This window comes from Pseudorca crassidens, chromosome 4 (assembly GCF_039906515.1).
Source record: "Pseudorca crassidens isolate mPseCra1 chromosome 4, mPseCra1.hap1, whole genome shotgun sequence".
NCBI classification, from domain to species: domain Eukaryota; kingdom Metazoa; phylum Chordata; class Mammalia; order Artiodactyla; family Delphinidae; genus Pseudorca; species Pseudorca crassidens.
Genome location: NC_090299.1, coordinates 149259903 through 149285185, shown reverse-complemented (window position 1 = coordinate 149285185; position 25283 = coordinate 149259903). Strand labels below are relative to the sequence as shown.

General features: G+C 39.8%; 1 protein-coding gene across 1 annotated transcript; it reads left to right on the top strand.

Moving 5' to 3' along the window:
* The first annotated feature begins 2351 nt into the window (after positions 1-2351).
* Positions 2352-16100, top strand: NPY5R (neuropeptide Y receptor Y5). Its single transcript, XM_067734759.1, has 2 exons — positions 2352-2617; positions 14434-16100. The coding sequence occupies exon 2, from the start codon at positions 14443-14445 to the stop codon at positions 15781-15783; it is 1341 nt and encodes a 446-aa protein (XP_067590860.1). The 5' UTR covers positions 2352-2617; positions 14434-14442; the 3' UTR covers positions 15784-16100.
* Positions 16101-25283: the final 9183 nt, after the last annotated feature.

The following is a 25283-nucleotide window of genomic DNA, read 5'->3' as shown; positions in this document are numbered from 1 at the left end:
GAAGAGAAATGGTGGGTTAACCAAAATCTTCATCTCAAAAACATGCTGGCCTTTTACTTTTACTCTAATAATGATAGTTACTTCAAACCTAAATGCATATCATCGAAAGAAAAAACCCAAATTGGCAGAAAAGAAAAAAATACAATTCATCTTGTATTTTTAATATACAAAAGCTTGTAGCATAGCCTAGTTGTATTTGTTTTTGGAAGCTAGTGTTAGGGCTCAGAGTGGGCCACCCCAAAATATGCCATTGGTTACTTCGAATTAAAGCTACTTAAGAAATAGGGGCTTCCCTGGTGGCGCCGTGGTTGAGAGTCCGCCTGCCGATGCAGGGGACACGGGTTCGTGCTCTGGTCTGGGAAGATTCCACATGCTGCGTAGCGGCTGGGCCCGTGAGCCATGGCCGCTGAGCCTGCGCGTCCAGAGCCTGTGCTCCGCAACGGGAGAGGCCACAACAGTGAGAGGCCCGCGTACCGCAAAAAAGAAAAAAAAGAAAGAAAGAAATGACCAGTGCAATAGGGACACTCTGACCCTGCGTTCTGTCTCTCTGAAGGCAGTAAAGAAATATGCCATGTGAAAGGGGCTGTCCGTGCATCTGGAGGTGGAAGGACACCCTCACTACCAGAGATCCGGAATTTGGCCGAGAAGCCTGTATAAATAAAGCGTTTTACTTCTTTACTTTACTACCCCAAGCCCAAACTCTGTTGAGATTCCTTACTAATTAAGCACCCAAAGCCTAAATTCCCTTGTCCTGTCAATTCCTCACAAATTTATTGTTTCTTTGTCTAAAAACTGTAAAAGCTGCTTGCTTTGGCCACTTCTTAGGTCTCATTTCTATCAGACCTCCATGCATATGAATTAAAATTTGTTTATTTTTCTCCTGTTAATCTGTCTTGTGTCCATTTTATTATTAGTCCAGCCACAAGAACTCCGGGAGGGGACAGGGGGAAATTTCCCCCTCCCAAACAATAGTCACAATGGGGTTCGTTTGGAAGTTTTTTAAAGCTAATATGTCCTAGAAGTAGGCGTGTATTGTAACTGTACAGGGTATGGGAGGGTAGAAATTTATGTGGTAGGTGTGGTGCTTTACTGTACAGATGCTGGAGTTAAGAAAGTCTAAGAACCAAGCTTTCTTTTCTCCCCAGGCACTGCTTCTTGACACTTCCATCTTTCCCTTCACCCACTGCAGAATCCCAGGGCCTTCTTAAAATGCCTATTGTGCTAAAACAGCAATGAATGAAATAGGAAGTTTATATACTTGGGTATTTAAAGCTCTTGGATGACTCTGGCTGATACAACAACAATCTATCCAGGTCCCCTGAGTATCAAATACTAAAATTCAGCAGAAAAGGGCCACAGGAATTTTTTCTCTGGCTTCTGGGGTAACAGCTAGCATTTACTGCCCCCAGAAATTAGATTTACAAGTAGTATCACTTCCAAGGGATACAGTCTTCTGTAGTTTAGAGTGGGCTAGTCTCACAGGATTGCACTCATCACCACACGCACGATGCTGTGACTGTCACATAGCCGTCTTTAGTTTTAAAGTGTACAATAAACACACCCCTTCTCAGTCTCGGCTATAAGCCAATCTACTGACACTGGGCTGTGGTGAAGGAAACTGCAGCGTTTACTGCAGGCGCCAAGCAAGGGGAACGGGCAGCTCATGCTCAGAAGACCCCAACTCCCCGATGGCTTTCGGGGAAGGGGTTTCAACGCAGTGTGAAGGAGGGGGCGGCAGGGTGTATGCTCAGCTCATGCACAGTTCTTGGATTGGTTAGCATCAAAGTGAGGTTTCAAGCATCATCAACCTTCTGGTTTCAACCGGTCTAGGGTCTAAGGGCTTGTGCTCAGCAGTTTTCATCTGGGGACCTGCTTCCTGCAAAAACAACTGAGGAATGTGTGCGGAGCCTTTATCTGTATCTTTCAGGAAACTGGGAGTTCGGTGATTTTGCTGTGGCTGGTTTATGGTCTAAATTGTCACCAGTTTCTCCACCCAACAGCTGTTCTTTGTTTCTGCATGTTCACGTTCCCAATCATTAACTCTGGAGCAGCCTTTAGAGATTCAAGGGAGGCTCCAGAGACTAAAGCAAAAGCTTTACTTCAAAAGACAGGGACCCAGGGGCTTGTACACGGTTTCATCCCAATCTCTCTTGCCTCTTCTCTCTTCTTTTTTCTCTCTCCCTGCCTCCCTCTCTCTCTCTCGCGCGCGCGCGCACGCAAACACACACACACACACACACACACACACACACACACTCACACACACAGAAAAGCATTAAACACCTGACAACTAATAACTAAAAATAAGGCAAACCTGCGCGATACAGATTTGGACGCCCTGGGGATGGAAATCACGTTGAGCAGAAAAGGAGGACAAGTTCTTTTTGCTTGGGACTTTTTTAACCTATGACAACTCTTCTCATCCCAGCCTTCTTTAGCTGCCACGCGCAGCCTGGGAAGCGTGGGCTCGCTCCAGCCTCCCGGGCCCCGGGCCCCACGCCCACGCCTGGTCCCCGCGGCTCCCGCAGATCCCCGTGCCTACTGCGCCCGAGCGCCTCCGCCACCCCGCGTCCCAGCGTCCCCGCAGGTCAGGCGGCCCCCCGCCGCCCTCTGGAAGGTGCGAGAAAGACCAGCGCGCTGCTTTGGTTTGGTTTTTATTATTATTTTTCGAACAAAGAGAAAACCTGGGCCTTGCGGCGTTCCCCGGGAGCCCACGCCGGCCGCGGACCCCGACTTCCCTGCGCGGCCTCGGCGGGCCCGGCCCGGGAGACGGGGTGCTGGGGGCTGCCGCCTCTCCCCGGCCCACACGAAGGTAGGGGGCGCCCTGGGCGGGCTCGGGGAGCAGTCGTGTGCCCGGGCGGCCCCTGCCCCCGTCCCCGCCGCCACCGGGCGCAGGAGCGGCCGCGATCCCGGGAGCCGGGGCGCCCCGAGGTACGGGAAGGGCCGGGGCTGGAAGCGGGGGTCCGGGCGACTTCGGGGCGCGGAGGTAGAGCGGAGGGACCCGGCGGGGCTCCCTGCGGCGCAGGAGCTCCCCGGGTGGGCGCGCGGAGCTGAGCTGGAGGAGAGTGTCGGGGGTCCCGGGGAGGCGGGGAGGACGCAGCCTCTGGGGAGGGCGAGCCCGCGGCGGCCCGGCGGCGTCCGAGGCTGGGGTCCCGGGGCGTCGAGCACCTGCCCCGCTGCCCGCTGATGCCCGAGACCCCGAGGCAGCGCGCCCCGGTCTGCGCTCCGGGGACACATCCCTGCGCCTCGACTTCCGACCCCGGGAATTCATCCCCGAGCTTGCGGACCTTTCGGTTACCTTTTAAAGGGACCGAACGACCGCGTTGGATCGAAGCCCAGAGACTTTATGACAGACCGTGGAAATTGCCTAAGGCGCTCTCAGCGGAATTTGCAGCCCGAATGAAATTTTAAATTTCAGATTTCTCAAAGGAAGAGAAACTAGTGTTAGAAATGGGAAGAGAGGGTGGCTGTGCCTGCGTGTTTATCAGCTGAGCGGAGCAGTATTTCTTTCCGATTTGAATTTTGCCAGATTCTGGCTTTAAAAATAAATCGTGGGAATATTTTAGAACGTGGAATCTCGCCATTGTTCCAGGATCACAGCAAAGTAGGCAATAGTTGATATGTTATCATTGCCAGAGGGGAAAAAAATTACATGGATTTTATTCTTTTGTGTGATTGGCATCTTTTTTGAGATGAAAGATGTGCATTTACATTAAGGCAGGTAAAGAGCCTAACAAAGGGACCTTACTTAAATGTATACGCGCAATCCTTCATTGTCCTCTGAGTTCATGCAGTTCTTTTTGAAGAACTATCTATTCAACACACTTAAAGTCTATTCACGAGATTTCATTTATGTTGGTGTCACATATAGATCAATTTTTATAAACAATTACAATATAGCAAAGTTGCAATGTCTTTACAAGACATTGCTTTTTTAAAAACAGTCACCACAGTTTAACCAGGAAATTTTTTTTTTCACTTTTACTCTGAGGATTAAAGTTTGGTGTTTCAGCCTAGGAATTCTGAGGGTAGAGGGGTTAAAACTAGATATAAAAGAGAAAAATGAAATCTCGTAATTAGGCACCACAAAGGTTTCACACAGTCAATATCAGATTTCTTCCAAAATAATATTTCATTTTAAAAACATTCTCTATTTCATAATTTCTCTAGTAAGCTGAGCTGAAGTTCACATTTAACATTATTTTTTATTATGTATAAAATATTTATGTTGCATAAAATTGTACAATGTTCATTATGACACTTGTTGCAAAACAGATCATTATTAAAGAGATTTTACATTTCCATTATAGGCTTCCTTATTGTACTTTTCAGGAAAAAAGGACGTGAAGGCCTAAGTTGAAGGAAAGAAATCCTGTGTGCTTTTTCTCCTTTTCTTAAACTTCTGTTGTCATTTCAGCAATCTTCACAGCATTTCTACCATCTCAAGATGGATCTTCTTGAGAAGATTCCATCTCAAGAAACCACTTTCTAAGTTCATCCATAAGAAGCAACTCCTCACCCATTAAAATTTTATCATGAGATTGCAGCAGTTCAGTCCCATCTTCAGGCTCCATGTCTAATTCTAGTTCTCTTGCTGTTTCCACCACATCTGCAGTTCCTTCCTCCTCTGAAGTCTTGACCCCTCAAAGTCATCCATGAGGGTTGAAATCAACTTCTTCCAAACCCGTGGTCATGCTGATATGTTGACCTGTTCTCATGAATCACAAATATTCTTAATGGCATCTAGAATGGTGAATCCTTTCCAGAAGTTTTTCAATTGACTCTGCCCAAATCCTTCAGAAGAATCGCTGTCTATGGCAGCTCAAGCCTTACAAAAATGTGTTTCTTAAATATTAAGACTTGAAAGTCGAAATTACTCCTTGATCTATGGGCTGCAGAATGGATGTTGTGTTAGCGGGCAAGAAAACAACATTAATCTCTTACATCTTCGTCAGAGTTTTTGGTTGACCAGGTGCACTGTCAACGAGCAGTACTATTTTGAAAGGAATCCTTTTTTCTGAGCAGTAGGTCTCAACAGTGAGCTTAAAATATTCAGTAAACCCTATTGTCAATAGATGTGCTATTATCCAGGCTTTGTTGTTCTATATATAGAGCACAGGTAGAGTAGATTGAGCATAATTCTTAAAGGCCCTAGGATTTTCGGAATAGTAAATGAACTTTGGCTCAACGTAAAGTCACTGGCTGCATTAGCCCCTAACAACAGGATCAGCCTGTCCTTTGCAGCTTTGAAGCCAGTTATCAACTTCTCCTCTCTAGCTATGAAAGTCCTAGATGGCATCTTCCAATATAAGACTGTTTAGTCTACATTGAAAATCTGTTCTTTTGTGTATCCACCTTCAGAAATACCTTAGCTAGAGTTTCTGGATAACTTAATGTAGCTTCTGTATCAGCACTTGCTGCTTCACCTTGCACTTTTCTGTTATGGAAACGGCTTCTTTCCTTAAATCTCATGAACCTCTGCTAGCGTCAGACTTTTCTTCTACAGCTTCCTCACCTCTCTCAGCCTTCACAGAATTGAAGAGAGTTGGGGTCTGGCTCTGGATGAGGCTTTGGATTGAGGGAATGTTGTCACTTTGATCTTTTATCCAGACCACTAAAACTTCCTCCGTATCAGCAATAAGGCTGTTGCTCTTTCTTATCACTCATGTATTCACTGGAGTAGCACTTTTAATTTCCTTCAAGAACTGTTCCTTTGCATTCACAACTTGGCTAACTGTTTGGTGCAAGAGGCTTAGCTTTCAGCCTATCTCGGCTTCTGACGTGCCTTGCTTACTGAGCTAAATCATTTCTAGCTTTTGATTTAAAGTGAGAGATGTGAAACTCTTCCTTTCATTTCAACACTTAGAGGCCATTGTAGGATTAACAACTGGCCTGACTGCAATATTGTTTGTCTCGGTGGGGGGGGGGCGGGGGGGAACAGGGAGGCTCAAGGAGAGGGAGAGAGATGGGGGCATGGCCAGTCAGTGGAGCAGTCAGAACACACACAACGTTTACGGGTTAAGTTGTCATCTTACGTGGGGAAGTTTGTGGTGCCCCAAACATTACAATAGTACTATTACAATAGTACAATAGTACATCAGAGATCACTGATCACATATCAACATAACAAATAAAATAATAATGAAAAATTTGAAATATCGAGAGAATTACTGAAGTGTGACACAGAGACATGAAGTGAGCAAATGCTGTTAGAAAAATGGTGCTGATATACTTGCTCTACACAGGATTGCCCCAAACCTTCAATTGGTAAAAAACACAATAAGTGAAATAAAGTGAAGAACTATAAAATGAGGCCTGCTTGTAATTTAAGATTGTAAAGTGGTAAATCATCACAGTTGTTTATATAGGTACTCTTCATTTCATTTTGGGACCATCTGAAAGCTTGTCTACTTTCAGTGGTTCTAGTATATGTATATATGTACAGACATACACACACACACACACACACACATATATATATATATATACCCATATATATACATATATACACATATAGTTATACTTTACCCTGAACTTGCCCATATTCCCAGGATGATTCATTTCTGTTATTTTAAAGCTGGAAAAATTAAACTACTTTTCTAAAATTATTAAGTAACAGATACTTACTTAGCATCCACTATGTGCAACATACTCTATTAAGCATCATTAAAATTATGAACATAATTAAAACATTTTTCCTTCTCTCCATTAGAGTCCAGCAGAGAGAACTGACCATGCATTGGAGGCACTCTGAGTTTTAGACTCAAAACCACATTCTTTCTATTACCATCAATTGTGCTGCATATCCTCTTACTTCAAATTGAGAACAGTGGGCTTCTCTGGTGGCGAAGTGGTTGAGAGTCCACCTGCCGATGCAGGGAACACGGGTTCGTGCCCCGGCCCGGGAAGATCCCACATGCCGCGGAGCAACTAGGCCCGTGAGCCATGGCCGCTGAGCCTGCGCGTCTGGAGCCTGTTCTCCGCAGCGGGAGAGGCCACAACAGTGAGAGACTCGCGTACCGCAAAAACAAAAACAAAACAAAAAATAAACTAATTGGGAACAGTAATATTTTACTCTCGGGAATGTCATCCGATAGTTACATGTCCCAAGAAAGCACAAAACCATTATAGAATCGACTGCCCAGTTTCTACCTTGTCCTTGCCTTGGTCGTAGGGGAGGCAATCAGTAACTACTGAAGTATAACAAAAAAGGATTGTTTCCAAAAAGTGAGTCCAGAGAAGAATAAGATATATATATGTATACAAGGATCATGGTAACAAACAGCTTGTACAGATTATGAGTGTAAAGAGGGTTATGAACAAGCGAGATGGAGCCAGGGGGTTATCGGATCTCAGGAAATGAGACAAGAAAGCCAGTCTGGGCTTCCCTGATTAGGAGCTCACTGAGCTGTCCAGGGGAGCAGCAGGAAGGCCATTGACTGGGAATATGATGAGTGGGATGAATCAGTAACCCTGGTGAGTCAGTTTGGTACCAGTTATCTTTTTCAACTTGAGGCAACGTCAATGTAAATTGTTGGTTAGAGCCTAAGAATAAGTCAATAAGATCCTGAGCTTTTGAATTCATTTATCTTTAAAGGAATATAGTGATAATTAGCTTTCAGAAATTCAATCAATATAAAATCAGTTATAGAAATTGTGAAAAACTTACACTTCTAAATTTTCTTATAGCACAAAAATGCTTATATCATCCTATTTGAAAATTGCTATATATAAACTTAAAGTTATTTATGATGAATGTGTGTATACAGTAACATTTTCTACTTGGAAATTTATTGGACCAGGACCTATACTTCCCTTATAAATTGAAGATAATAAGGTTTACTATTAATTTAAATATATATGTATTTTTATAGTTTTAAGTATAATTACCCAACTATAGATCTAAAAACAGGTTGATAAACCTACATTGATATGTAGTGAAAATGCCTTTTTAAGATATATATATATATATCAGGATCTCTATAACAAGGTATACTCATCAGAATTAACAAACTGTTGTTGTCCTGAGTATGCTGTAGGATATTCTTGTTTAAAAAAATATAAGTGCTGGGCGTCCCTGGTGGCGCAGTGGTTGAGAGTCTGCCTGCCGATGCAGGGGACACAGGTTCGTGCCTCGTTTCGGGAAGATCCCACATGCCGCGGAGCGGCTGGGCCCATGAGCCATGGCCACTGAGCCTGCACGTCCGGAGCCTGTGCTCCGCAACGGGAGAGGCCACAACAGTGAGAGGCCCGCGTACCGCAAAAAAAAAAAAACTGGAGGTGCTTGCTTTTTTTAAAGGGGAGAAAGCATTCCTTTTGCCTCTTCTTGATATATTATAGGCAGTTGTGTACTTCATTAGGCAATACTGTCAAATCTCTAATATATACCAGTAAATAAGTAATATCAGCAGAGTCAAGAGAGTGGACTGAGGGGATGCAGAGTTCATGTCTCCGCACAACTAGGGCACCTACCAGGCCCTGGTGGGGGACCACAGACACCTAAGGGGACGGGAGGACCCCCCCAGCGACTGGGTAGGATGAGGTGGGGAGGGAGGGGGGAGGAGAACTTGAGGCAGGATGGGACCGGCACCCTTGAGGGGCAGCTGGGGGAGGGGAGGGGTTCCCACGCCCAGAGGGGAACGGGGGAGACCCTCGGGAGGGCAGAAGATCGGAAGGGCATGCGGCCAGTTCCCCCTGCCCACTTGGGCCCCAGGAAGCTTGCTGAGGTCCCGAGCCTGATCTGCCCACTGGGACCCCTCGAGCCGCGTGGGTCCTGTGGGAGTGGGAGCGAGCGGGGAGGAAAAGTAAAGGCCGGATGGACAGGACTGGTGCCCCTGAGGGGCGGCTAGGGGCGGGAAGGGGTTCCCACGCCCAGAAGGGCCCACCCACAGTCAGGGGATGAACGGGGATGGGGGAGACCCTTGGAAGAGCGGAGGAACAGAAGGGAGTGCCTGGGCCCCGGAAAGCCTGCTGAGGTCCCGGGACTAAACCTCTGCCCTCTGAGGCTCACTCCCGCCACGCTGAGCCTAAGCCCCGCCCCCGCCCCCGCCCCCCCCACCCAGTGCCTTACCTCGGAACTCTGCAATCCAAAGCACACCTTTCCCAGCAGCCCAGGTCCTGAGCCTGGGCCCTGACCTCCGCCCTAACCCCCCCGCCCCCGCCTAAGCTCCACCCCGAACCTAAGCTCCACCCCACACAGCCCAAGCTTTTTCTGGCCTTTTTTTTTTTTAGGTTGTGGTTCTGTTTTACCTTGTTGTTAATTCGTTTATATTTTTATTTTTTCTGATAAGTTTTTTATTTTTCTAATTTTATTTTACTCTTTATAATTTGTTACTGTTCTGCTCCTTTGGGCTTGTTCCCCCCACTTTTTTTTTTTTTTTCTGTTGTTGTTCTGTTTTACCTTGGTGTAGTTGTTTCACTTATATTTTTATTTTTCCTAATATATTTTTTATTTTTCTAATTTTATTTTATTTTTTATTCTTTGTTATTGTACTGCTTCTTTTTTCTTTTCTTTTCTTTTGCTATGCTGCACGACTTGTGGTAGCTTGGTTCCCAGGCCGAGGATAGGGCCTGAATTCCTGTGATGGGAGCACTGAGTTCAAACTGCTGGACTAACAGAGAACCTCAGATCCCAGGGAATATTAATCAGACTGAGGTCTCCCAGAGGTCCTCATATCGGCACCAACCCGGCTCTGCCCAACTGCTTGTAAATTATAGTGCTGCATGCTTCAGGCCAAACAACCAGTAAGACAGGTATACAGCCCTACCCATCAAAAAAAAAAAAAAAAATGAAACGACAAAAAAATATGTTACAGACGAAGGAGCAAGGTAAAAACCTACAAGAAAAAATAAATGAAGAGGAAATAGGCAACCTACCTGAAAAAGAATTCGGAGTAATGATAGTAAAAATGATACAAAATCTTGGAAATAGAATGGAGGCACGCATTGAGAAAATACAAGAAATGTTTAACAAGGACCTAGAAGAACTAAAGAACAAACAAAAAGTGATGAACAACACAATAACTGAAGTGAAAAATACACTAGAAGGAATCAATAGTAGAATAACTGAGGGAGAAGAGCAAATAAGTGAGCTGGAATGTAGACTGGTGGAAATAACTGCAGAGGAGCAGAATAAAGAAAAAAGAATGGAAAGAATTGAGGACAGTCTCAGAGACCTCTGGGAAAACATTAAATGCACCGACATTCAAATTATTAGGGTCCCAGAAGAAGAAGAGAAAGAGAAAGGGTCTGAGAAAATATTTGAAGAGATTATAGTCGAAACTTCCCTAACATGGGGTAGGAAATCGCCACCCAAGTCCAGGAAGTGCAGAGAGTCCCATACAGGATAAACCCTAGAAGAAACACACCAAGACACATATTAATCAAACTAACAAAATTTAAATTCAAAGAAAATATATAAAAAGCACCAAGGGAAAAGCAACAAATAACATACAAGGGAATCCCCATAAGGTTATCAGCTGATTTTTCAGCAAAAACTCTTCAGGCCAGAAGGGAGTGGCAGGATATATTTAAAGTGATGAAAGGGAAAAATCTACAACCAAGATTACTCTACCAGCATGCATCTCATTCAGATTTGATGGAGAAATCAAAAGCTTTACAGACAAGCAAAAGCTAGGAGAATTCAGCACCACCAAACCAGCTTTATAACAAATGCTAAAGGAATTTCTCTAGGCGGGAAACACAAAAGAAGAAAAAGACCCACAAAAACAAACACAAATCAATTAAGAAAACGGTAATAGGGACATACATATCAATAATCGTCTTCAATGTAGAACGTTTAATGCTCCAACCAAAAGACATAGACTGGCTGAAAGGGTACAAAAACAAGACCCATATATATGCTGTCTACAAGAGACCCACTTCAGACCTAAGGACACATACAGACTGAAAGTGAGGGGATGGTAAAAAATATTCCATGCAAATGGAAATAACAATAAAGCTGGAGTAGTAATACTCATATCAGATAAAATAGACTATAAGATAAAGACTGTTAAAAGAGATAAGGAAAAACCCAAAATTAGTAGAAGGAAAGAAATCATAAAGATCAGAGCAGAAATAAATGAAATAGAAATGAAGAGACAATAGCAAAGATCAATAAAACTAAAAGTTGGTTCTTCAAGAAGATAACATAATTGATAAACTTTTAGCCAGAATCATCAAGAAAAAAAGAGAGAGAAGTCAAATCAATAAAATTAGAAATGAAAAAAGAGAAGTTACAACTGACACCACAGAAATACAAAGGGTCATAAGAGCTACTACAAGCAACTACATGCCAATAAAATGGACAGTCTGGAAGAAATGGACAAATTCTTGGAAAGGTACAACTTTCCAAGACTGAACCAGGAAGAATTAGAAAATACAAACAGACTGATCGCAAGTAATGAAAGTGAAACTGTAATTAAAAATCAACAAACAAAAGTCAAGGACCAGATGGCTTCACAGGCAAATTCTATCAAACATTTAGAGAAGAGATAACACCTAACCTACTCAAACTCTTCCAAAAAATTGCAGACTCTCAAACTCATTCTACAAGGCCACCATCACCCTGATACGAAAACCAGACAAAGATATCCCACAAAAAAGAAAATTACAGGCCAATATCACTGATGAACATAGATGCAAACTTCCTCAACAAGATACTAGCAAACAGATTCCAACACCACATTAAAAGGATCATACATCATGATCAAGTGGGATTTATCCCAGGGATGCAAGGATTCTTCAATATATAGAAATCAATCAATGTGATACACCACATAAACAAAGAATAAAAACCATATGATCATCTCAATAGATGCAGAAAAAGCTTTTGACAAAAATCAACAAACATTTATGATAAAAACTCTACAGAAAGTGGGCATAGAGGGAACCTACCTCAACATAATAAAAGCCATAAATGACAAACCCACAGCAAACATCATTCTCAACGATGAAAAACTGAAAGTATTTCCTCTAAGATAAGGAACAAGTCAAGGATTTCCACTCTTGCCACTATTATTCAACATACTTTTGGAAGTCTTAGCCACAGCAATCAGAGAAGAAAAAGAAATAAAAGGAATACAAATTGGAAAAAAAGAAGTAAAACTGTCACTATTTGCCGATGACAAGATACTATACATAGAAGATCCTAAAGATGTCACCAGAAAACTACTGGTGAACTAATCAATGAATTTGGTAAGGTTGCAGGAATACAAAATTAATGCACAGAAATCTCTTGCATTCCTATACACTAACAGTGAAAGATCAAAAAGAGAAATTAAGGAAACACTCCCATTTACCACTGCAACAAAAAGAATAAAATACCTGGGAATAAACCTACTTAAGGAAGCAAAATACCTGTACTCAGAAAACTATAAAACACTGATGACACAAATCAAAGATGACACTAACAGATGGAGATAGATACCATGCTCCTGGATGGAAGAATCAATATTGTGAAAACGACTATACTACCCAAAGCAATCTACAGGTTCAGTGCAATCCCTATCAAATTACCAGTGGCATTTTTCACAGAATTAGAACAAAAAATTTTACAATCTGTGTGGAAACACAAAAGACCCCGAATAGACAAAACAGTGTTGAGAAAGAAAAACAGAGCTGGAGGAATCAGGCTCCCTGGCTTCAGACTATACTACAAAGCTACAGTAATCAAGACAATATGGTACTGGCACAAAAACAGAAATATAGATCAATGGTACAGGATAGAAAGCCCAGAGATAAACCCACACACCTATGGTCACCTAATCTATGACAAAGAAGGCAAGAATATACAACGGAAAAAAGACAGCCTCTTTAATAAATGGTGCTGTAAGTCAGTAAGTCAGAAAGAGAAAAACAAATATTGTGTCTTAACGCATATATGTGGAAGCTTGAAAAATAGTACAGATGAACCTATTTGCAGGGCAGGAATCGAAACACAGAGGTAGAGAACAGCCATGTGGACACAGAGGGGGAAGGGAAGAGTGGGATGAATTGGGAGATTAGGTTTGACATAAATACACTTCCATGTGTAAACTAGATAGCTAGTGGGAAACTGCTGTATAGCACAGGGAGCTCAGCTCGGTGCTCTGTGATGACCTGGTTGGGTGGGATGGGGGGGGTGGGAGGGAGGTCCAAGAGGGAGGGGATATATGTATACATATATCTGATTCACTTCACTGTACAGCAGAAAGTAACCCAACATTGTAAAGCAATTATACTCCAATTAAAAAAAAGTAAAAATAAAAGTAATATCATTGTGGTATTAATATTACATTATTAATTTCCTTGAGGTGAAAAAACTTATTATGGGATGTTATATTAGTATCACTTCTACATTTAACTTTATGCCGTGTTATCTTCCTTAAAAAATATGAATTTATTTAATCTTTTTAATGCTGAAATCTACTTTCAATTTTTAAATTAAAAAATAAACAGGTAAATTTTGTTTTTAAAAACACCAGTAGCCAGCTGCTTAGTGGTTTAATTCATGGTAATCTGCACCTCTCAGAGGACTGAGAATTAGTCATGAAATGATTTTGCCATCCAATTGTGTTCACATAGTCAACAGTACCATGTGATAAACATTTATTGAGTGCCTACTCTATACATGTAGGTCATGGAATAGTGTTTCTACACTTGAGAAGCTCAAATCTGAAGATTATATGAACTGGATATATTTAGGATATTAGCTTTTTGTTTGAATTTCTCATTTCCCCATAAATATTTATTTTTGTTTGAATTTTTCATCTTCCCACATATATTTATTTAACACTTTCCATGGTGAAGTTACTGTGCCATGTTTTATGGTAGATACCACAGTGAGTAAAACACAGTTTCACTTTTCCATTGCTTATACATAAATAAGGTATACTGATTTTTATTATAATTGCAGTGCAAAGCAAATTGTGTCATGTAGCATCAGACAGCTATAAACAGAAATACATGGAGGTTCCAAAAGGTTCCAGTTGAACAGATGAAGGAACACTTTAGGGCAGGTGACTTTTAAGTTTGACCTTGATTGATGTAAGAGAGGAAGGAATGTTTAAGGTAAGATTATATGACTACAACATGTATCAGGTACCTTGACTGGAGAACAATATTAATTAGCTATTATAATCTTGAAGTTCTTATCCACATTTGTCTTTTCTGTCCCTTACATTATTTATACATAAATTAAAAAAAAAAAAGTTCTGCTATTTTAACACGAGTCAACACACCATAGAAGTGATGATAGATTTACACTTACTGTAATTGTTATTGATTGACATTTACACTGTACTTGTTGCCAGTTAAAGACTTCCCTAAACTTTTTAGTAAATGAATAAGGTAATGGGAACACATGGTATAATGTTTCCTTCTCAATGGATTAATTTATAGTAGTCATGGAGTTTTTTTTCGAGTTGCTAACTAATGTCTTTTTATTCCAAGCAGGAGAATAATATGGCTTCAGAGCTCAAGGATTATTATAACAAGACATTTGCTGCAGAGAACAATACTGCTGCCACTCGGAATTCTGACTTCCCAGTCTGGGATGACTACAAAAGCAGTGTCGATGACTTGCAGTATTTTCTGATTGGACTCTATACGTTTGTAAGTCTTCTTGGTTTTATGGGGAATCTACTTATTTTAATGGCTCTCATGAGGAAGCGAAATCAGAAGACAACGGTCAACTTCCTCATTGGGAATCTGGCCTTCTCCGATATCTTGGTTGTGCTGTTTTGCTCACCTTTCACACTGACCTCTGTCTTGCTGGATCAGTGGATGTTTGGCAGGGTCATGTGTCATATTATGCCTTTCCTTCAATGTGTGACAGTTCTGGTTTCCACTTTAATTTTAATATCTATCGCCATCGTCAGGTATCATATGATAAAGCATCCTGTATCTAATCATTTAACAGCAAATCATGGCTATTTCCTGATCGCTACTGTCTGGACACTAGGCTTTGCAATGTGTTCTCCCCTCCCAGTGTTTCACAGCCTTGTGGAACTTCAGGAGACATTTGGTTCAGCGTTGCTCAGCAGCAGGTATTTATGTGTCGAGTCATGGCCATCCGATGCATACCGAATTGCTTTCACTATCTCTTTATTGCTCGTTCAGTATATTCTGCCCTTAGTTTGTCTAACTGTAAGTCATACCAGTGTCTGCAGGAGTATAAGCTGTGGATTGTCCAACCAAGAAAACCAACTAGAAGAAAATGAGATGATCAACTTAACTCTCCATCCTTCCAAAAAGAGTGGGCCTCAGGTGAGGGTCTCCAGCAGCCGGAAATGGAGCTATTCGTTCATCAGAAAGCACAGAAGGAGGTACAGCAAGAAGACGGCATGCGTGCTGCCTGCTCCGGCGAGACCTCCTCCAGAGAACCGCTCAAGAAGGCTTCCAGAACACTCGGGCTCTGGGAAAAGTCAGCCCCCTTCATCCCGTAAGTTTATACCAGGGGTCCCCACTTGCTTTGAGGTGAAACCGGAAGAAAACTCAGATGTTCATGAGATGAGAGTAAACTGTTCTATCATGAGATTAAAAAAAAGATCTCGAAGTGTGTTCTACAGACTGACCATCTTGATACTAGTGTTTGCAGTGAGCTGGATGCCTCTGCACCTTTTCCATGTGGTGACCGATTTTAACGATAGCCTGATTTCAAACAGGCATTTCAAGTTGGTGTATTGCATCTGTCACTTGCTAGGCATGATGTCCTGCTGTCTTAATCCAATTCTATATGGATTTCTTAATAATGGGATCAAAGCCGACTTAAGGTCCCTTATACGCTGTCTTCATATGTCATAATTCTCAATGTTTTCCAAGGAAAGTACAAGTATGGGGATCATCTAAAATATATTCACAGTGACTGTATATGTATAATCAACAAATTTTGTTAACTTACAGAATTTAATTTATGTGTAAGAACTCTGGATTTGCATATCAGTTCCTAATATATGGAAGATCATTTTAACATGTTATAATATGATAAATTCGTTTAGTTGTATAAAGTCATTGTCAATCCAATCTGTAATTTCATTTTAAAGAGTAGTTATATTACCTTCCATTTCAGCTTGTCCTGTAAACCAATGAATTGTAAGTTCTTGTTTAAAATAAAAGTTATATTTAACCATCTCAGTATTTTTTGTTCAAAATTATAAGCAAAACCATTTCTCCTAACACATTTAATTTCAGGTATGAGGAACATCTAATAATCTTCATTTTTACTTCACAGATTTCTTAATAGTTAGTTTCTGACAATACAGAAAACTTTAATATGACCAGCAAACCATAACTAAGTGACAGATATATGCCTAAGTCATAAATTAAATGTCAACATTGGGTACAGTTTTAGAACCTCTAAAGGAAAATTTTTATATCCTATTATTGATGATTGGTCAAATTGTCAATTTATTCCCCACTATCCTAGTAATACACAGTTAATTTATCCAATAAAAATAGATTTTAAATCTTTTCTAGACTTATACCATGACATTAAGCTATCAAACAAAGATTGTTTCATATACATCTTTTATATTCTAAAATTTGAAATATAAATGGTATCTATATTTCCAAGTATTAAATAATTGTAAAGAATACTTGAAGTGTCTACAGGGGGACAAAAAGTTTAGTTAATTTTTTTGGCCAAGATGTAGAATGATTAATATACTTTATGCCATTTCAGTACTGAGGTCTCATATGCTATCTTACTAGATTGAAGTCAGTCTTTTCAAGTGGAGCTTTTTATTTGTTTTAGTCAGTTTTTTATAGAACTAAGTCTCTGAAAATAATGAATGTTTTCACATGAGGCTCAGATGTGCAAAATAATAATGCTGTCTTCAGTTCCTTTCTCTGATTTAACCGTCTCCTGTATGGATTCCTGTTCATAAGGGAAAACAACTGAGCAAAACAAGAAACCGTTTAAGTTTTCAAACAGTAGGTAACTTTGGTCATTGTTTAGTCAATTGAAAGTCCAGACTCTCTACGGGGGCTTTTTTTCGGGCCTCTCCTGCTTCCCTAGGCAAGGCCTACACATAGGGGAAGCAGAAGATGGCGCTGGTCCCCACGTGTCCTCTGCTGACTCCTGCCCAGCTCCAGGTGAGAGGTAACTGTCTTGCCTGGTCTCTCTGTTCCATCAGCTTCTCCGTGTGTTGTAGAATGTATGGTCTGTTCTCCGCAGGGTCCAGGCCTGAGGGTTCAGCCCCCGCGTTCTCCACCCCTGCTGATGTAAACTCACTGGCTGTGAGGTCCCTCTGAATCTCCACCACGTTTTCCAGTTTGTCCTGAGCCTGGGCTGTCTGCTCTGTGGGGTCTTGTCCCTGCCAAGGCCGGGGACACTTCAGGAACTTTATCACCAAGAACTCTTCAGAAAGGTATTGTTGACTATAAAGATATTCACAACCTGAGAGATGAGAGTTCTGTTTTATTCTACGGGAAGTTTTAGGACTTCAAGCCCGGGAGGCAGACTCTCAAGTAACCCTGAGAGAACCGTTCTCAGGAGGCGGTGGGCAAAGAGCGAGGATATAGAGAAGGTTTGCAGCAAAGGGCAAAGGGAGCATAAAAATATTCTTGTTAATTAAAGAAAACCAGAAATCTCAAATTAAGGAATTTAGCACTTTTCTATATATGGGAACATGCAAGAGTCTGTGCTCACCGAAATCATTCCTTTGAGATGCACCTCAGCTCTCTGGGGCCGTATCCTGTGTTTTCACATCCTGAGTTTCCTCGGGGCTCACAGTGGCTGCAGTCTGATGGCTGCTACCTGGCAGGTATTCTTTCCTTGGGAGTCCCCTCAGGGCTCGCTGTAGGAAGTGGCTGCAATCACTGACGACGGTGACATCTTTTGTTTATTGATACGGCAGGAAATATTCCGCATCATTCCAGTATGAATGCTTACTGCTCACGTAGCTCACCTAGAACTGAGGCAGCATGGACTTCCCCAGGCCTTCTCTGCCCAAACGCTACAAGCCACCCTGTCCACAGTGTTGTTCACCTCATGTTGCTGCCAAAGCATCTGCTTTCCAGTTCCTTTCTAGATTTTCAAACATGAAACTAGGTAAAGCCACCACTGCTTTTAGCTTCCCTCTAATCTACCTGGGGTTATATGAGTGTCCTCCCCAAGTTTTGATAGGAGAGCAGAAAAAAAAAGTGAAGAAACTTTGGTTCACTTTTGCTTTTCTCTTTCTTTCCTTCTTCTTATTCTAAGGGCTTCTGCTGCTTTCTGCCGACTAAGAATGTCCCTTGCTGATAAAATCTTTATATTTCTCTGCACTACGGCTTACGGTAAAACTGTGTTCAGAATATCAAGGTTTGTATTTGGAAAAGGAAACTTTTGTGATTTAAAACCCTTTTCCCCTTTAAATGCTTGGATTTAAGACTATTGTCTCACCTCAGACCCAAAACAAAAAAGTCTAAGTTGAAGAATGACTTCTTATTTAAAAGATATTTTAAATTTTTCACTAGGGCAGTGACTTCAAGGTTTAACTTCAGTGGCCAAAGGGGGAAAACCCACCGACAAGGGCAAATATAAACACATAAAGAGGTATTTTATCCTGTTAGAGTAACTTACACTAGCAAATGTACAATAAGTGTCAAACTCCACAGATTTTATGGTTGCTGATAAATGAGTTTAGTTAAACTGGATAAACTAATTTGGGGCTCTTAAACTATTGAACTGAAAGGTAGCCATTTATCTTCCCTAACCAGAAATGACTGAATGTTCTTAATTATTAAGAAGAATAATTAATAATTAATTAATAACTAAGTAAGTAGAGAAGTTTAAATGGATTGGTGAATAGAAGTCATTAAGAGGGGGATTAATTGTTTTAGAAGGTTATTATGAATAATAATTTCTTCCATGGATACAGTTGCTCCAAACAGCACAGGTTTGAACTAAGCAGATCCACTTATATGTGGACTTTTTCAGTAAATATATTGCAAAAATTTTTGGAGATCCACTTATATGTAGATGTTTCTCAATAAATATACTGGAAAAAATTTTGTGACAATTTGAATAAAGTCGCAGATGAACTGCACATCCTAGATAGAAATAGCAAAAAAAGAAAAGAAAAAAATTAAGAAAAAGTTAGGTGTCATGAATGCATAAAATATATGTAGATACTAGTCTATTTTATCATTTGCTACCATAAAATACACACAAATCTATTAGAGTTAAAATTTAACAAAACCTATGCACACAAATGCAGACTGTACATGGCACTATTCATAGTTGAGAGAAATGTAAACGAAGGTAAAGATGCAGTTTTATATCATAACTGCATAAAATTAACCATAGTGCATATGTAGCAATTTTGCAGCCACCGTCCTCTTAACCATGTGACACTCATTATCTCCATGTGAGCAGTTCTTTTGTCCGGTAAATTGCATATCACAGTAAAAAGTGATCAGTCACACTTCTCGCATGTTTTTCATCTTGCTTAGTGCAATAGCATAAACCATGAATAACCGTAAACCCATAAGAAGTACCACTAGTGTTATTGGAAGTGCTCCCAAGAGGCAGAGAAAAGTCATGACACTATAAGAAAAAGTTGAATTACTTGATATGTACCATAGATTGAGGTCTGCAGCTGTGGTTGCCCACCACTTCAAGATAAATGAATCCAGTTTAAGGACCTTTTAAACAAAGAAAAGGAAATTCATGAGGCTGTTGCTACAGCTATGTCAACAGGCACACAAAACTTGCACTTCTTGTGAAGTATCTTTTTATCTCATGTTAAAATTCAGCTTTTTTGTGTAAAGATTGTAAGATTGCTATAAGAAAGGCACACCTGCGCTTCCCTGGTGCCGCGGTGGTTGGGAGTCCGCCTGCCAATGCAGGGGACACGGGTTCGAGCCGTGATCCGGGAAGATCCCGCATACCATGGAACAACCAAGCCCTGCGCCAGAACGACTGAGCCTGTGCTCTGGAGCCCGCGAGCCACAACAATTGAGCCCACGTGCCACAACTGCTGAGGCCCGCACGCCTGGAGTCCGTGCTCCGTGGCAGGAGAGGCCACTGCTGTGAGAGGCCCATGCACCACAGCAAAGAGTAGCCCCTACTCGCCACAACTAGAGAAAGCCTGCGGGCAGCAACGAAGACTCAACGCAGCCAAAAATAAATAATAACAATAAATAAATAAATAAAAAGAAAGGCACAGCTATAGACTGACATGAAGTCATTGTATGAAAAGTTAAAGCCAAAGGAAGGTGAAGCGTCTAAAACCGGAGAAGTTAATGCCAGGAAAGGATGGCTTGATAATTTTAGAAAGAGGTTTGGCTTTAAAAATGTCAAGATAACAGGAGAAGAAACTTCTGCTGACCAAGAGGCAGCAGATGAGTTCCAAGACATCATTAAGAAAATCACTGAGGAGAAAGAGTATCTGCCTAAACAGGTTTTTAATGCAGATAACAGTGTCCTAATCTGGAAAAAAAAAATGCCATAAAGGATATTCATTACTAAGGAAGAGAAGTGAGCACAAGGATTTGAGGCAGAAAGGGATAGGCTAAGTCTATTGTTTTGTGCAAATGCATTCAGGTTTATGATCAAGACGCCCCTTATCTATAAAGCTGCTAACTCCGGAGCCTTGAAGGGAAAAGACAAACACCAGTTACCCCTCTTTAGGTTGGACGACAAGAAGGCCTGGACAATTAGAACAGTTTTTCTGGATTGGTTCCATTGATGCTTTGTCTCTGATATATATATAAAATTTTATTTTTGTTTCAATAAATATCATGTTTGGCAAAAAATTGTGAAACAAATATTTAATTTATCAATATTTTATAATAATATAAACTATATTATTAATATATTAATTAATTAATTAGTTGTAATACTTTTCATAATTTTTTATAATGTGCTACCTTAGGTTGTATAAAACCTTACATCCATCTAGACCCAGAACCCTTGAAGGGGTTGCTTTTTTGCCCTTGAAGGAGTTAATTTTCTACAAACTTTCATATTTTTTCTGGTTTTAGACTATTCAGATTTTCTCTCGATCACATTTTTTTAAAAAGATATCTAGTTTAAAAAATATTCAAACGAATTTATATATATTTTTTCTTACAATTAAAACTTTTTTTTCTGAGTCTGATTACACTATCTCCTTACCTAATGTTGTACAGGTACCTTATCTAGTTTATTGTACATCAAACATTCCACAGGATTTTCCATCTTAAAAGACCAAACTCTTGGTTTTGTTTGTTTCCATTGACTTATTTGTTGCTGAAGTCTAGCATTCATATATAAATCATGGGTGTACAGTTCAATTAATTTTCACAAAAGGAGCACATCCGTAGGATCACCACTCAGATCAAGTGAGAGTAGCTTTCTGGCACCCAGAAGTTTACCTTATCCTAGTTACAACACCTGCCTTCTCCTCCAAGGTAATCACTCTTCTGACTCCTATTACTGTAGATTACTTTTACTCATTTTTGAACTTTGCAAAATGAAATCATATAGTTTCTCTTTTGTGTCTACTTTTTTGTTCGCATTATACATGTGAGATTCATTCATCTCACTGTGTGTATTAGGAGTTTATTTTCAATGTTGTTGTATCTCATTGGTTGACTATAGGGCAATTTATTTATTCATTCTAGAACTGATGGATATTCAGCTTGTTTCCAGTTTGGACTATTCCAAATAGCACTGCTAGGAATATTTTTGCACCTGAATGTATCTTACACATTTTGATTGAGTATATACTCAGCAATAGAATTGCTGGATCTTAGGCTGTACACATGATCAGCTTTGGTTGATACTGCTAAAGAGTTTTCCAAAGTGATTGTACAGGTGTACCTTCCCACCAGCCCTGCAGCATCTGAGAGTTCTATTTGCTCCAGATCATTGCCTGCACTGGGTATTGTCAGACTTTTCATTTTTATGTTTTTATTTTAAATTTTAGCCGTTCCTGAAAGTGTCTAGTGTTATTACATTGTAGTTTTAATCTGCAGTCCTTTGATTATTAGTAGAGTAACACATTTTTCATGTTTATCAGTTATTTGGATATTCTTTTTTGTGAAAAGCCTGTCCAGGTTTTTTCCATTTCTACATTGGGTGGTCTGTCTTTATTTATTGAGTTACTGCTCTTTATACATTCTTCCTATGAATATATACCTTCCTTGTTTTCTCATTTTGTGGTTTGTCTTTTCACGCTTTTATTTAATAGAAGTTCTTAATTTAGTTAATTTGAATTGATCATTCTTCTCCTTTATGGTAACTTGCTTTTATGGTCTGATTGAGAAATTTTGCCTTAAGGTCACAAAGATCTTATATGTTTTCATCTAAAAGCTTTATTGATTTGCCTTTCACTTGTACAACCACAATTCACCTGGAATTATTTTTGAGTATGGCCTGAGATTTATTTTTCCCCATATGGGTATTCCATTGACCCAACACTATTGAAAAGGCCATACTTTCCCCATAGATTTGATAAGAGTTGATGTTTTGTCGGTAAGTTCTTCAGATTTGTTCTTCACCTGGATTAGTCTTTGCCCTTTGTATTTCTATAATAAATTTTAGAACTTCCACACCAGAATACAATAATAAAGTAATATATTTTATTATGTTATTATGAATAATGAGTAGGATTGCAATAGATCTATAAATCAGTTTAGTGGAATTATCATCATTACAATATTAACTTTTCAAATTCATACTTACTTAAGTAGTCTAAATTCTCTCAGCTACATGTTGTAGTTCTCAGTATGGAAGTTTTGCATGATTTCCTTTAGATTTATTCCTAAGTATTTGGTGTTTTTGAAAGTTATTTTCAGTGTTAATTATAAAATTGTAAACATTTCATTTTTGAACTGTTTATTGCTGGTATATAAAGATATCGTTTTTATACTGATTTTCTAACCAGTCAATGTACTAATTTTGCTTATAAATTCTAATGATTTATATGTGGATTATTTTGGATTTTCTAGAGATACCATCATGTTGTCTGTAAATACTGACAATTTTATTTCTTCCTTTCCCACCCTCATACATTTTGTTTATTGTCCTTGACACATGACACTAGCTTGTCCTCCAGTGCAATGTTAATAGATTTGACAATTGCAAGCATCCTTGTCTTTTTGCCAATCTCAGGGGGAAAGTATTCATATTTATTTTCTATGCACACAACCAAACCTATCTTTGGTATGCAAAACCTAAAATTAGGTAAATAAATGACTTGTCATGTCACCCCTGTAACACTACATACAGTGTCTAAGTTATCATTCCAACAAAATACAATATATGTCTTATTCACTTCACCTGAATTTATGAGGTGAAATTTGAGGGGTGGGTATTTTAAACATAATCAGACAGAGGTTTTAATGATTAGTGGCAACTAAACAGGGCAGGATTGAAAAGATAGTGCCAGCATTTGGGAATTTGCTTTCTCTTTGTATGTCAGTGCAGCTCAGTGATTTCACAATTAATATGACATATTAGTTTTAGAGACTTACCAAACAGTTATTTTAACTATGTTACTAGATATCTTATACCTAAAGAAGGATGCAGTCACCATTATTTTTTTTTCCCCTAGGTTGTTTAGCAGTCAAGTTTGGTGGAAAGGACATAGACTATGGACCAACACAGGTCTGGATCAGTATCTCACAAGAGTCATTCAACTAATGTGTAAACTTGCCCTGAGGACCCCATTTTTCTGAAACTCAGTATCCTGATCTATTAAATAGGGATAAAAGCAATAATATAGGTAAGTGTGAGCAGTAATCAAGATAACATAATAAAGCATCTAGTAACATGCTTGCTACAATGAGTAGGACCTAAATAAAAATTATGTTATTAATGACAAAGGCAATAATAAAATATGTCTGAATTACGCAGTATAACATAATGACGAAAACCAGGCTCAGGCTGTGTGTTCACATGGATATGCATTTAAATTTCAGCTGCACCAATGACAAACTGTGTAAATACACAGAATACGTTCACACCTCTGGTGAGTTACTTACATTGTTAGCACCTCTGAAAGTAAGTTTCTGCATCTGTAAAGTAGAAAATGATACTCACCTTACAGAATTCAAATGAAAATTAAAGGAGATTGTGTGTAGAAGAAACTTAGAAGAGTTTCTGTACATAAGAAGCCTACAATCTATGGTAGCTATTGTCTTATCGCTGCTGTTAAGCATTGTAAAGATTAAATATGTGAGGGTATGGAAAGTTCTGGATAGGGTGCCTGGGTTAGGAAATGATAACACTATTGCAGTCACCTCCACCTCGACCTCCACCTCTACTCTTACAGAAAATTGCCTCTGCAATTCCAAACTTCTAAAGGTCAGCATTGAACAAATGAGCACAATGCATGGAGGATGTGTAAAGGACAAAAGAATTCCGGAAAGTGTCTGCAGTCTCTGTACACTCACCTTGATCCTGTGGATTAACTTCTTATTGATAAACTTATATTCTCAAAGTGCATTCTGTGGTTGTAGTTGTGACTTTTAAGTCCATATATAGAAACAAGGTCTCATGTGCTTGTCATCACAAAAATACCACTTGGAGTTTTCTACAAAAAGCTGTTCAAAACTGGCTACATGGGTGTCCTCACCAGAACCCAGCAAGACTATGAATTTTACTGTTCAGAAATATGGAAACCCTGGATTTTCTCCTCTTCAGCATCTTTAACCTGCTGGTAATCAGACTGTCCTGGCCCTGGTAAGCTTCCCTGCTTCTCATTTAATGATCTGGGACCTTCCTTTCCTGAGGACTAGACACACATGAATGAATTTTACCTGTTAGGACACATTGAATTATTTTTCTAAGAAACCGCTGGGTTCACTACCTGGGCAAGCCACAGAAGATTTCTTCCTCTTTCATGCTGTGAAGCTAAAAGCAGTCTTTTTCACCAGTAAGTTAGAAGAGAACCTACTCTTAAGAGTGACTGAAGGAGAGTGCAAGGACCCTTAAAATAAATAATATACCTCAGAGGATAGAGAAATGGACAGGGAGGTTGGGAGACATAGTATATTTTTCCAGTCGTACCTAACCATCTGGGTAATCTGACCCAACTTTCTCAACGGAGATATGTCATATTATGTTCTTGCAGTATAATGGCATTAATCAGAAATCTGAAACAAGGGAAAGAGATTAAGATGAACTATAAGGATATTAACACTTGTTGAAATTAAACTGAATTTTAACGTTTGTTGCTCTAGTTAATTGTGACAACAACTTAATGAGATGTTATCCTCATTTTATTTATTTTTTATTGAAGTATAGTTAATTTACAATGTTGTGTTAGTTTCTGCTGTATAGCAAAGTGATCCAGTTTTATATATATATATATATATATATATATATATAT

What these genes read in the sequence shown, in the direction of transcription:
- NPY5R (XM_067734759.1), top strand. Translation starts at nt 14,443, where the DNA reads ATGGCTTCAGAGCTCAAGGATTATTATAACAAGACATTTGCTGCAGAG.